Here is a 13,779-nt window from a genome sequence, read left to right as displayed (position 1 = left end):
GACTGGGGCCAAACTAAGGTGGAGGTAGTGAAGATAATAGCGACCTCCTTCTAAAGGTCCCATGCAGGCACCGCTACACTCAGTGCCCCCAGCCCTGCAGCAGGCCACCACCGACCCACGCCTCCGCCAGAGACTCCTGGACACTCCTCGGCAAGTCTGGGTCAGTCCCGTGTGGGGTCACTGCTCCTTTGTCCTGGGTCCTGGTGCACAAGGTTCTGTTGTGCCCTCCAAGAGTCTATTTCCCACTCCTGTGCAAGTTCTGGCAGCTCTATGATGGGTTAATGATGACCTCCTCCAAGAGGGCTTGTGCCAGGCCCAGGTCTGCTGCACCCAGAGCCCCTGCCCCTGCGGGAGTCCACTGCCAACCCGGACCTCCGCAGGAGACGCTCGCACACAGCTCTGGCTCAGTCTCTGTGGGTCCCTGGGTCCTGGTGCACACAGGGTTTGTTTGAGCCCTCTGAGCGTCTCTGGTGGGAATGGGGTTTGATTCTAAACACAGTTTCACCCCCTGCTTCTGTCTTGCCACGCCTTCTCCTCCTCCCTTGGACGTGGGGCATCTCTTCACAGCCGCTGCAGCGCCTACTGTCTTGCTGGGGCTTATAGTGTACAGTTCAGTTTTATTAAGTGATTTCACATTGTTGTACAGCTGATCTCCAGAACTTTCTCATCTTGCATAACTGAAACTCTGTACCAATATCTCCCCATTTTCCCTTCCCCTCAGCCCCTGGAATCCACTATCTACTATCTATCTCTCTGAATTTGGCTACTCTAGGTACCTCATGTAAGTGAAATCACACAATATTTGTCCTTCCGTAACTGGCTCATTTCACTTAGCATAATGTCCTCAAGCTTCATCCATGTTGGGGCACAGATCAGAATTCCCTTCCTTTTGAAGGCTGAATAATATTCCATTGAATGTGTATATCACATGCTGTCCATTCCTCCATCTGTGGGCACCTAGGTTGTGCCACCTTTGGCCGCTGTGCACAGGCTGCTGCAAGGTGGGTGTTCATTTTATCCATTCAAGTCTCTGTTTTCAGTTCCTTGAGATACATGCCCAGAAATGAGACCGCCAGATCATACGGTGGTTATATTTTCACTGTTTTGAGAAGCTGCTGGCGTGATTTTCGTAGCAGTTGTACCAGTTTATTGCTATCGATAGTGCAGAAGATTCGCCACCTCTTCTTCTCTTTTTTTGATAGTAGCCACCCTGACGGATGTGAAGTGCATCTTATTGTTTTGATTTGCTTTTCCCCATTATTACTGATGTTGAGCAGTTTTCATGTGCTTGTTGGCTATTTGTGTGTCTTTCTTAAGGAAATGTCTGGTCAAGTCCTTTGCCCATTTTTAAATAGAATTATTTTTGTTGTTGAGTGGCGGAGTTCTTTATGTATGTTAGACTTTAACCTCTTATCAGATAAGATGACTTGCAGGTATTTTCTGCCATTCTGTAAGTTGCTTTTTGACTTTGTTGATTATGTCCTTTGCACAGAAGTTTTAAATTTTGATGTAGTCTAGTTTAATCTATCTTTATTTTTGTTACCTATGCTTGCTTGGTTTTAAAACAGGCTTTGAGCCATTACAAAACTCAAATTTAATATCTAGCGTGATGTTCTTCTTGGCATGTGTGTGGTACCTCTGGGCCTATTCCTTGTATTCCTTTACACAACCATCATGGGAATAAAGTGTTCATCAGAGCACAAAATAATAGCAAAAAAGAGACTGCAGAGGCATAAAACACACAGTGAGCATCATTCAAACCAAGGGAAACAGAACGGGGCCTTAGCACTCCTAGCCTGTGATGCACCAACAGCCCCTCACTGCAGCACTAACCATGAGAAAAGGATGTTAACTCCATGTGCCAGCCCTATACTTCACTTATGATAAATAGGAAAATAATACATAGTTAATTGATGCTACATAGGGTAAAAACTATGCTGTAGAAATATTTTGTAGTAACAGTATTTTCTAAAGGCAGCTGCCCTGCACATACAGTAACCCCGGTTTACCTGGCGCAGTCCTGGCTCATGCCATTTGTTCCCGTGTAATCATTACATCCTCATCTATACAACATTAAAAACCCAGAGTGCATGGAAGAGGCTAAAGGCACGGCCAGGTACTAAGCCTGCTAAACCTCAGTTTATCTCAGTCTCAGCGCTTCATCCTCACCGGTCTAACTCCCCTAGGTTAAATGGGATGCTTGCTCTGAGAGACGATTTCAGAGCTCAGTTCTATTCATCAGACTGAGGGCACTGAACTAACCTACGTAAATTCCCTGAATCCTCTGCCGGTCATTCCTCCTCGCTCTGCTCTGCTTGTCTTCTTTGTCTATTATTGTATTGTACAAAAGATTCCCACTTAAGAAAGGAAGACAATGAGGGGTGGGGAGATGGAAGAGGTTGGGATGGAGAAACAAAATGAACTCTGAGTTAGTAGAATTGGGCTTCCTAAACAGAATTGCCCAGTTGATGCTGCACAGTGAGGTTTTTGTTGCTGCTGCTGCTTCTGTTGGTGAGTTAGGACTCTAAAATCTTCCTTTCACATCCTGTATGGCAGTAATGGTATATAGAGCCGCAGGGAACCACGTGATATAGGTCTAAGGGGCGGAAGCGGTTCATGTGTCTTCATATACATCTAACTGATTGGCAGGAAAGGACTTGGATAGTGGGGGAAAATACACTTTAAGACTTCAAAGTTAAGCACCACATAACAAGGTTCATATATCAAGACTTCATTATGCTACTTTCCCTGCATTTTATTTGTGAGAACGTTGGTCTTAGTTTCAGCTTTCTAATTATTCCTCTGTGAATGTACATTCGAAAAGCCCAGCTGCTCCTGGTCACGTTGCAGATGTTGTTAAACTCACTGGCGGAGCTTCCCTAGTGGGAGCTTGGGTCATTTCAACTGTGCTCCTGTGGTGCTTCGCCTTGGTGACAAATCTTACTTCTAAAGCCCTTTGTATCAGTGACACAGCTAATAAGTCCAGCCACTCCCTGCCTGTTATTCTCAGGGATGGAATGTTGTCCCTCTGTCCTCTCTACTTTATTGCTCTTTACATGTATAAATGGTGAGAGTCTGTCCCAGAATTTGAGGAGGACTCGAATGCGGTACACGAATACAGCCTGTGTATCTGCAGTGTCTGTAGTATCGTTTGGGCACTGCAGCAGGCTTTCAAAATGGGCTGGAGAGATTCTTCAGCCGTTAGTTCCAGGTTAGTAATGGCTTCTTTAAAAATAAAGACCGAACCGCTAGGGCATGAGGCAGGATATCTGTTTATAAGTGTAGTTCAATATGTTTGAAGTGCATCTTTGGAGTAGATCTTAGCAGAATTAAATTGAGACTCTTAAAGGAATACACTCCAGTCAGTAGGACCAACTGAAACAATGAGTGTAAATTCAGTGGTTTTCTGGAGAACCTTCTGGCATTGGGTGTTTTTTTTTTTTTTTAACAGCCATATGAAAAATATCCTACCCAGGCTGTGAAACTGAGTGGGGCCAACCGAGCTATAATTTCGTATTTTCTTGATTTAATATTTTACACTGTTTCTTCACTTATGGCAGGCCATAAACTTTACAGAGTATTGCCTTTATTTTGCATTCTGAGAGAAGTAGTATTTTTTTGAACTAGAGAAAAAGTGCTATTGAGGGAGCTTTCATAACTATAAAAGCATATTTAAATGTATGTTCTAAACGCACTTGTACGAGGCGCATCATCATCCCCATCAGTCGGCACTTTAGTTTGACAGCAGGATTCATCTGGACTCTCTCCTCCAAGCGCTCTTGTTACACGTCACCACAATATAAATGACAGCTACAGTGTCGTTTCTCCTTGTATGAAAACTTATCATTAAGTTCAGTGATATTTTAATGTCCTCCTAAATGTAATTAATAAGCACCATAAAATCTCTTTACTCTTGACAGTGAACATTAAGCTTTATTAAAATGAATGATTCTCCACCTGTGTCTTCCCAGTACATCTGACAGATAGGACCAGCTTCGATTGCCCATTATCCTAATTGAGAAGAATCATCAACCTTTCATCACCCATTGTGTGGGTTGAACAGACCTGCCTGGTGATTCTGTACCCTTACACCTTGCCCCTCCACCGTCTCATATGATGCACACCTTGAGAAAAAGTGAAAGTGAAGTCGCCCAGTTGTGTCCGATTCTTTGCGACCCCGTGGAGTGTAGCCTACCAGGCTCCTCCGTCCATGGGATTCTCCAGGCAAGAATACTGGAGTGGGCTGCCATTTCCTTCTTCAGGGGTTAGAACTGCTGATTTAAATGACAGAACAGTCAAGAGGAGAGAATGGGAACAGCTGAACTCATTTCAGATAGAAATTTGATGCTCCTTTAAGTCTGCTACGCTGTGGTGGCTCCCAGACTTGATGGAAGCTATCACAAACTGAATTCCTTGGACTCAGTCGCATGGAGACTATGAGACAACGAGCTTCACACCTGTTCCCTGCCGACTGTGTTAGCTTAAACGAGCCAAGAATCCGTGATTTCAGGCCATTTCAGGTCGAGGAGATAGGTGATGTGTGGAAAACCCTTTAGAGATAGATTGTCACTCAGATTGAGGCGGAGTCACCTGCCTTCTGGTTTTACAAAACTTACTTTGTTCAGAGATCAAGTCATTTAATATTTTAAAGTTTTTAAAAAATATTAGAAGTGATAAAAGGCCTAAAAGTGATAGCAGAATTTAATGGAAAAAAAATCATCTGCTGTAATATAATCTTTTTGTTTTTATGGCTTTATGGAGGTATAATTTATATATCATAAATTCCATCCATTTTAAAGTTTTAAACGATTTAAATTACTTCAGTGACTTTCAGCAGATAGATGGATTTGTGCAACCATCACTACCATCAAGTTTTTTCATCTTTCCGTCACCCAGAAAACTCCCCCATGCCTGATTCTGGTCTCTCCAGTTCCCATGCCGAGCCCCAGGAAACCGCCAGGCTGCTCTCTGTCTCCACAGGTTCGCCTGCTCTGGGCATTTCGAGAAATGGAGTCGGATGACATGTAGTCTTTTATGTCGGGCTTCTTTGAGTCAGTGTGACGTTTCTGGCATTCCCCTGTGTTGCAGCGTGTCAGTATTTTGTTCCCTTTCACCGCTGAGCGGTGTTCCACCGTGTGGACGGGCCACACCCTGTACACACTTCTGGAGTGTACTCTCGTATAACCTCATGGCATTCCTCTCGTCCGCCTGCCTCCTGACCTCCTTGCCTGCTCTCCCCATGGAACACGGCCTCCCCAGGGAACCAGGGTCAGTCTGGGCTGCCTGGATTTGGTCCTTGAGGCTGTAACCTGGGCACTTTACACTCCCTCTCTCCCTCCTCTCACCGCTGACTCCAAACTCCAGTCCCTGGGTTGGGGAGTGAGCCTTCTTACATAACATGAACAAGTTATGACCGTTACATCCAGCTTATTGGGTTGAGGATTTTGATCTCAGTATCCATTGCAGATTTTGAAATGTCCTGTGAGGAACAGAAATGGGATAGAGGAGGTATCTGTGGAAATTATGAGCTCAGCCTAGGAGTGCTGTGTCTAAGCCTACCATAATTTGTAGTCGTCTCATAAAAAGAAATGTATCATAAGCTCATTGTAGAAAATACTGAAAGCACATAGAAAAAATAAGAAGTCAACTGTAATTCAGCCCCAGAGTCCAACAGATTGATATATATCGTTTTAGATTTAATTTATATGCAAATGTATTCAGGGTTGGGTTTTTTTTTTAAGTTGACTTTCTATGAAAGTCACGTTTCCCGATGTCATCAAATAGTTTTGAAAATTTGAACGCTGTTATGATGAGAAGGATACAAGGAGAAAGATGGTAGGGAGAGAGTTCAGAAAGACAGGTGATATCACTTACGGTTTAGACTGAGGTCACTGTAAGGAATTAGGAATTTATTCTAAGTGAGGCAAAGTGTTAGACTCTGCAGGGATGCATTTGATACGCTTTACACTTTAACGCAACACTCTGGCCACAGGATGGAGAACCCATTGAGGGGCCAAGAAAGGGAAGAGGTCGATTACTTAAGAGGCTCAGCTAGAGATGATGCCCTTGAACTAGGGCAGCGATTCAGAACGGTGGCAAGAGGCTAGATTGACAAAGTATCCCAAAAGAGAGGCGAGTGGAATCTGTTAACGGACTGGATGTGCTGGAAGAAAACGATGAGAGTTAGGACTGACTCCTGCCCCATCCCAGCAGCGTGATTGTAGACCTGTGTGCTCCCACTCGGCCTTTGCAGAGCAGGCGGAAGCAGAGCTGCCTTTTTCTGTGCTGTCTGGCTTAAATGGAGCAGCTAGTGTCTGAAAGTTTTCCATCTTTGGGGGCCGCCCCTTTCCTTATCCATCCGTGACTAGACAGAGTAGGCTTTTGTTACCACGTTGGGTTGTTTGGGGTTCTTAGTCTATGAACATTGGCTTTTCTGGTTGGCCAGTTTCTGCCAGCAAGAAGAAAATCCAGCAAATTCAACCACCGTGTCATTCCCTGGGTCCCAAGGTTCCTGACCCATCTGTCGTCTTTCCACTGTTCAATCTCCTTAGGTTTCTTTTATACACAGCATCCAGAGGTTTTAGCTGCACTTGGCAGGAGGAATAGGGGAAAATACACCTACTCCATCTCCCGGAAAAGGAAAGTTTTCTGATTTTTTTTTGTTCGTTTGAAAGTTTCTAGTGTTCTAATACCATGTTTTCTGGGCACCTCTGTGCTGTGATGAGCTTGAATTGCTCCCCTTTGGAAGACACGTAAACTAAGATCAGTCAACCAGTTACCAACTTCTGTGTGATAAAATTTCAGCATAACTCACATAATTTTAGTAACATAATATTGTCTATTTTGGCATAAGGTTTTTAAGAGTATTCTGTTAAAATGAATATCTCGATCATTTTGTTCCCAGGAGGGCTCTGTAGAATGAGAAATGTCATCATTTTCTTTTTTAAATAGATAATTATGGTGATTTATGTCCACTGTGGCTACTAAAGTTGGAAAATGGCTTTGTGAAATCTGCATAATTAAGTGGTAGATAAGATCTATATCATATCCATTCCATGTTAAAAATATACCAAAACACATATATGCAAACACACACACACATAAATTTAAGCAGGAGAGAAGTCCACGTCCAATATTCTGTTCCATTATTTTTACAATGAAAACAAACATTTCAAAAATCTTGCCTTAATGCTAGTATTTGTCTAGCAATTAAAGATCCAATTGCATTGTTTTCTTTTTAGGTCAGAAGCCTACCCTAGTCCAGAACCAGATTTCTGACATAACTAGTTCTCATTCTTATTTTTTAATTAGCCAGTTCTTTTTTTCTATTTCAAATTTACTTTATAAGATTAACCAGTTAATCTAGAGAAAGATTCTAAATAAGAATGCCCTAACCAGTGCCATTCCAAAGAAAATATTATCAAACTATAAATCTTCATAATTGGAGACTCTTACTTAAAAGCTTATAATACCAAAAATAAATAAAATAAATCTGCTTAGAGTAGAGGCTCTTCTTTTCTGGCCTGAGGGCCTTACCCATTATGGGTGAGCACCCTGAAGCTTTGCCTCAGTTGGTATAGAGCCAGCAACTTGGCATTTGGGGGGCTGCCCACCCGCTGGACCAGAGTTATTGGGGGAGTGGGAGGGTGGACTGCCAGCCTCTTTTCCCTTTTCCTTATTAGTCTCCACATCCCTCTAGGTGATTGCCCTATTTTACATTCACCCAGCAGTCACTTTCCCAGATATTCTTAAGACAAGTTCCCTGGGGCCTGCCCTGGGGGCCATCCTTGCGAAGCAGCTTGTTGAAGGGTGTAACTCTCAGTTCAGTTCAGTCGCTCAGTCGTGTCCAACTCTTTGCGACCCCATGGACCGTAGCACGCCAGGCCTTCCTGTCCATCACCAACTCCCGGAGCCTGCTCAAACTCATGTCCATCTAGTCAGTGATGCCATCCAACCATCTCATCCTCTGTCGTCCCCTTCTCCTCCTGCCCTCAATCTTTCCAGTGAGTCAGTTCTTCGCATCAGGTGGCCAAAGTATTGGAGTTTCAGCTTCAGCATCAGTCCTTCCAATGAACAATCAGGACTGATTTCCTTTAGGATGGACTGGTTGGATCTCCTTGCAGTCCAAGGGACTCTCAAGAGTCTTCTCCAACACCACAGTTCAAAGCATCAATTCTTCGGTGCTCAGTTTTTCTTTATGGTCCAACCCTGGTCCAACCCAGGGATTGAACCCAGGTTTCCCGCATTGCAGGTGGATTCTTTACCAGCTGAGCCACCAGGGAAGCCGGATATAAGTTTACTATGAAGTTAGATCCTTCAGTGTAACTCTGATAGGCCTAGTACATAAGTAACTTGCCAGTGTCATCCGAAGCTCAGCTTGGCATTCACTGTGGGAGACCTCTGCTCTATTGCACGTTTGTCAGATCTATGTCCTCAATTTCTTTCCATGTTTGCAAATTGATGATCAAGCCGTGGACAATGTAGTATGGTGCTTAAAAAGAAAAACTGAACATTTACTATTGCTGATAGATGGGAGCTGGGATTGAGTAATTCTAACAGTGTTCTTTTTCCAGAAGTCTGGCACGCAGTGGTTTGACTCAGATTAGCAGAGAGATGTGTCCTTTTTGTTTTGTTTAGACTCTTTGACTAAAACTTTCACTTCACTGACTTTGAGTTTGAGTAACATCTTTCTTTCTTTCTCTGTGGCCTGTATTTTTGTCAAAGTATGGAATGCCGTGCTCCAAAATACCATATTACTGAATCTGGGGACATCTTGGGGAGTCTGTGGCTGTGATTCAGAGGATATGAGAATTATAAGGGGAAAGTTACATTTATTTTGTAGAAGCTAGATGTTTAAACTCAGTTTCTGATGGTGACAGAGACACGGGCACTGCTAATACCAGCTTCACGTCAGGTTATAGTTGTCGGAGCTGTCTCAAAATGTTACTTACTTTCACTACTACTTCTGCAACAAATTCATTCTTTTTAACATTTTGATTCTATTTAAAAAGCATTCATATCCTTTGTAATTTATGTATTTTGTATATGCAGTTGGCCTTTGAACAACATGGATTTGAACTGCATGGGTCCGCTTATATGTGGATTTTTTTTTAGATAGTAAATGCTGCAGTACTAATGATCTGTGGTTGGCTGAGGGCAAAGAGACCAAACCACAGATACTTAGGAACCTAGGATGCTCAGGGCCAACTATAAAGTTGTAGATCGATTTTCAACTGCTCAGAAGCTTGGCACCCCTAATCCCTGAGTTGTTCAAGGATCACCTGTACGTTTAGAAATGTTAGCGGAGTCTTATGCTCTTCCTCTTGAGTGTTCTGTCCGCCTGTAACATGTTTCTTTTTCTCCTGCAGCATCAGCCACTACGTGATTGTCATGTCCATGACCATCTTTATGGTGTTTCTCAACTGCCTAGCTCAGATGCTCACGACAAGGAAACTCAGTCTGTGTGGCAGACCCAAAAGCCACGTCATATAAAGTTGCCAAAGCCATCTTTCAGCATCCAGGGGCTGTTTCTCGTTCTCCTTTTCAACTAAAGTCTTGTCAAGGATTCATTAAGAAGATGGAAAGCAACGTGTAACACATTCTGCATGTATAAGGAAATTACATGTGGAATTCTGAATTTACAGGTTATCTGGAATAAAAGAGCTTCCATTTTCTTGAGGTTTGGCGTGCGTGAAATGGTGGCTACACCTGTGGAAAAGCCTTGTAAGGCATTCTCCATTTTCATTTTTCCCTCTGCTTGGAAACTCTTCTCACTGATGTTTCAGAGCAGCCATAGCAATCTCCAGCCCCCACTGTACAGCTTCCTGTGTAACATGCTCCTGAGGGGGCAGTGCTGATCACATCCGGAATCAGTGCAGTGGCTGAACTTGAAGGAAATCACCAGGCGGCCCCATAAATATCCATCAGCTCTCAGCACTGGTTTTGCAAGTAGTTCTAACGACTCAACAGCACTAGAAAAACAATCAGGATGTGGAGAAAAATGTTTGCAGGTGTTTTTTAATTGTAAGACTTAATAACTTTAATTTCTGTAGCTTTTATCATGCATTGTTCCAACAGAAATCTTTGATTAATTTATTTTCGGGGTGCACTGCACGGCACGCGGGGTCTCCCCCAACCAGGGGTTGAACCTGTGCCGTCCACGCACTGGAAGCATGGAGCCTTAACCTCTGTACCTCCAGGGAAAAGCCCCTGGCAGAGTCTGTAATCAGTGGTTAAACTTGCTGCCACTGTCATAAGAATCCATGTTGAAGCTGCTTTTCTTTCAGGTTGTGCCACAGGCCCAAAGCCTTCTTATTAAATTTTAATTTCTATTCATAAACTAACTGTAATGGACAAAACATCTTGAGAGTAATTTTTACTTGGATTTTTCTTGAAGTGACCTTTACATATCACTGTGGAGTTGGGTGTTTGCCCATGATGTGCCAGGAGAGTCTGGCTGATGCTAGGCTTTCTTGGTCTGAGTCCCATTAAAAAAAAAATAATTGATTTTAAATTAAGTTATAGCATCACTAATTCACATTAATGATGAGGAAAAGCCCTCTACAGATTAGTAGATTTTTCAAATTGGCAGGTGAGTGAAGAAATATAATTTAGGAGATTCAAAAATCAGCTTGGCAAACTGCTTTCTTAATGCCTATTTATGACGAAGTATAAATAGTATTGTGATAGTATTTCATGGTATAACAGCAAAAGCATACAGTAGTACAAAAAAAAAAAAAAGATGTGCTGATGTCAGTATGAGATATCGTGTCAGTCTGTGGTACAGAATCGAGGTGGACGGTGAGGAAGCCGCTGTGGCTGGAACCGTGTTGGCAGATGGGGAGCCCGTGAACCTCCACAGCGCCTCAAAGGGCGTTTGATCAGTCTTTTCACAAGTCAGAGAAAACTGACTTTATAAACACATTGCTATTTTTCCTTTTATATTTAGTTTTGCCTTTCATCTTTTTCCAGAGTTTCACACAGAGGAATTACTGAATATTTTATTGCAACAGGATAAAAGGTGCTCTGTACTTTATTTTTATTTTGATTTTTGAAGCATGTCTCTTTAATATTATTTCAAGTCAGTGTGAATTTACACAACAGGGGTCGCCCCTGCAGCTGCGGGCCGGCCTTGCAGTACCCAGACGGGACCGCTCGGACCCACCTGGGGACAGAGTTTGCACGCTGGGCCTTTTCTTTTGCACGGGTTATCACAATATCTTGAAGTATTTTGAAATGCGTATTTTTATATTGAATAACAGAAAAATAAAGTGTAAGTGAAATGTATTTCTCCTGCTGTTTCGCTGTGGCTTCCTCTCTGTCCCTGGACGTGGGGTATCTTTTTTGGGTGGGCTCAGTGTTTTCCTGCCAATGGCTGCTCAACAGCTGGTTGTGATTTTGGTGCTCTGGCAGGAGAAGATGAGGACTCGTCTTTCTACTCCGCCCTGGGCTTTTAATTTAGTAAATTGTGTTTCTGTTTAAGATATTTAATTACTTTTTCATCCAAACTATGAATACCAGATTTTCAAGTCAGGACTTAAGGCATTTGCTGATTAACATGTGTTTAAATTAGGAATGCTGTAAGAATTAAGGCGGGGATATCAGGTTGGGAAAATATTGAGCAACAACAGTGACCAAAAACCACTGTCTCGTGGAGCATGAATAAATCTTGGAGGAAACTCTAAGGATTTAGGAAACTGCCTGCAGCCTGTCTGTAAGTTACTAATGCTTTAATTCTCTGTACCATTTTATTTAATGTGCTATATTCAGAACACAAAGTGCTTTTTTTTATTTTTTAGGGAAATAAGTGGTAGTTTGAAAGTGTTAGTCACTCAGTCGTGTCTGACTCTGCAACCCCATGGCCTGCCCATGCTCCTCTGTCCATGGGATTCTCCAGGCAAGAACACTGGGGTTCGTTGCCATGCCCTCCTCCAGGGGACCTTCCCAACCAGGCATATTCTCACAATAATCCCCTCAGATGATTGAACCATGATAGAGCTGAACTACACACCTAGAAAATCCACCCACCACTCACTGTTTCTCATGACAAACTGGCCCTGAGTTTCTCCAGCCCAGACGTGAGGACGTGCATCTCCCCCACCCGCACCCCACCTCCACTTCTGTGGTGGCCGGGGACACGTGTGCCCCTCCGCCTCTGATCCACCACAGGGCCATCAAAGACGTCATTTCCGATGGAGCGGGCCGAGCTGAAGGGAGCTTGTCTCGAGATGGCACCGAGCTGCGGGCTCCTGGTGCTCTCCTGGGGAGAACCAGGTGAGCTCCAGACACGCATTGGATGCCCTTTGGTAGGAGGGCTGACCACCCCCAGAGGAGGGGGAGCCAACCCGGCTCAGTCGTTCGGAGAGGGTCCCCTTGAAGCAGTTCTGAGAGCCACTTTAGGGGACTGGAGATGGCTCGGTAACCTCTCAGCCTTTCAGAGTTCTTTTTATATCGACATTCTCTCCATCTGTAGAGTGTTGCAGAATGGGATTGTTAGGGTGGGTGCTTTCAACACTATGGTAATGTTAATATCTTGCAGTGTGTTCCCATTTCTGCATCAGCATGGTTTGTTAAAAAAGGTGGGCAGGATTTCTGCTCTTAATACTCATTCTATAAAAATGTTTCAGAACTAACGTATCACTTATTAATTTCCTTAGAGACACTAATACAGGTCGTTAATTGTCAAGTCACCACCCTGAGCATTGGAGTACTTGCCACACAGCAGCATTTCTCAAAGTATATCCCTTGGAGCATGAGTTTCTGAGGATCCAAATAGATGTCATAATAAAAAAACGTTCCCTGATCAAATATATTTGGAAATAAGTCAAATGCTGGCCGTACCAAGGGCAAGAAGCCCATGGATTTGATCTACAGATAAAAGGTCAGACAAATAAAAATGAAGATATTAGTTATCTACTGCTGCATAGCAAACTACCTCAAACTTACCAGCCTAAAGCATACATTTCACAGTTGCTATGGGTCCAAACTGGGGAATTTAACCTGATGAATGCATTGTGAAGAGAAAAGATAGGAGTATGCCCCAAATTTCCACTTGCTTGACTGCGCACCCAACCTCCGAGTTCCCCTTCAGCCTAGTACACATACTTCAGAAATGTCCCTACATACCTTTATGTTTTAAAAACCTCAATTTATCACACTGTTTCAAAAAATAGTGTCATATACTTAATTGAATCTTTGTTTTTTCTGAGAGCTCGAAAAAACATTTTCATTTTTACTTTTATTGTGGGAAAACTTTAAAAAGTACTGGCAATTTCCCCTGCCTCTGCATGAGTCATGTTGGACTGGTAACCTTCAGTAGTAAGGGATGGACATCCAGTCAACTAGAAATTGAACCAAGTCTTTATGCATCCGAGATTAGGTCCTCTACCAGAAAAATAAATTCATGACAAGTACTGACACCTTTTCTTGTGACTTGCCACTAGAGAAGGTGATTACTAGTTAAATTTTTGTGCATTCCCTGGCTTTTTATTTTACTTATTTCTCTCTTCCCAGGTCACTCCTCTCCCCTCCCTTAGTTATGTTAGAACACAGTGTTTTTCTTCGTGAATGTGCTTTTCTTTATGAATTAGTTTCCATCAGTTCTTTTTAAAAACTTTTTATTCTAGGTTTGATTATAATTCCCATCAGTTCTTAAATCCAATATGCGGTGTGAGCGCGTGGCGCTCAGCTGGGCCATCTCCGTGGCATTCTCTTTCTTCTGCAGTAACTGCCTCCATTGCTAACCACGTGTCTCTAGCAGGTGACATGGTTTTTAATGAC

The 13,779-nt window shown here is 43.0% G+C and overlaps 1 protein-coding gene across 4 annotated transcripts in view; it reads left to right on the top strand.

Moving 5' to 3' along the window:
• Positions 1-11,286, top strand: part of PIGN (phosphatidylinositol glycan anchor biosynthesis class N) — a 108,873-nt gene extending 97,587 nt beyond the window's left edge. For 3 of the 4 annotated variants that reach the window (XM_010818847.4, XM_005224182.5, XM_059880824.1), the window contains one exon: positions 9,369-9,678. In XM_010818847.4, the coding sequence (XP_010817149.1) occupies positions 9,369-9,492 (124 nt within the window). In that variant the 3' untranslated portion in view covers positions 9,493-9,678. Of the gene's footprint in view, positions 1-9,368 lie in introns of all 4 variants that reach the window. The other variant, NM_001192606.1, reaches the window with a different exon arrangement.
• The last annotated feature ends 2,493 nt before the right edge of the window (positions 11,287-13,779 follow it).

Source organism: Bos taurus, chromosome 24 (assembly GCF_002263795.3).
Source record: "Bos taurus isolate L1 Dominette 01449 registration number 42190680 breed Hereford chromosome 24, ARS-UCD2.0, whole genome shotgun sequence".
Lineage (NCBI taxonomy): Eukaryota > Metazoa > Chordata > Mammalia > Artiodactyla > Bovidae > Bos > Bos taurus.
The sequence above is the reverse complement of the archived record's forward strand: the minus strand, read 5'-3'. Positions and strand labels throughout refer to the sequence as shown.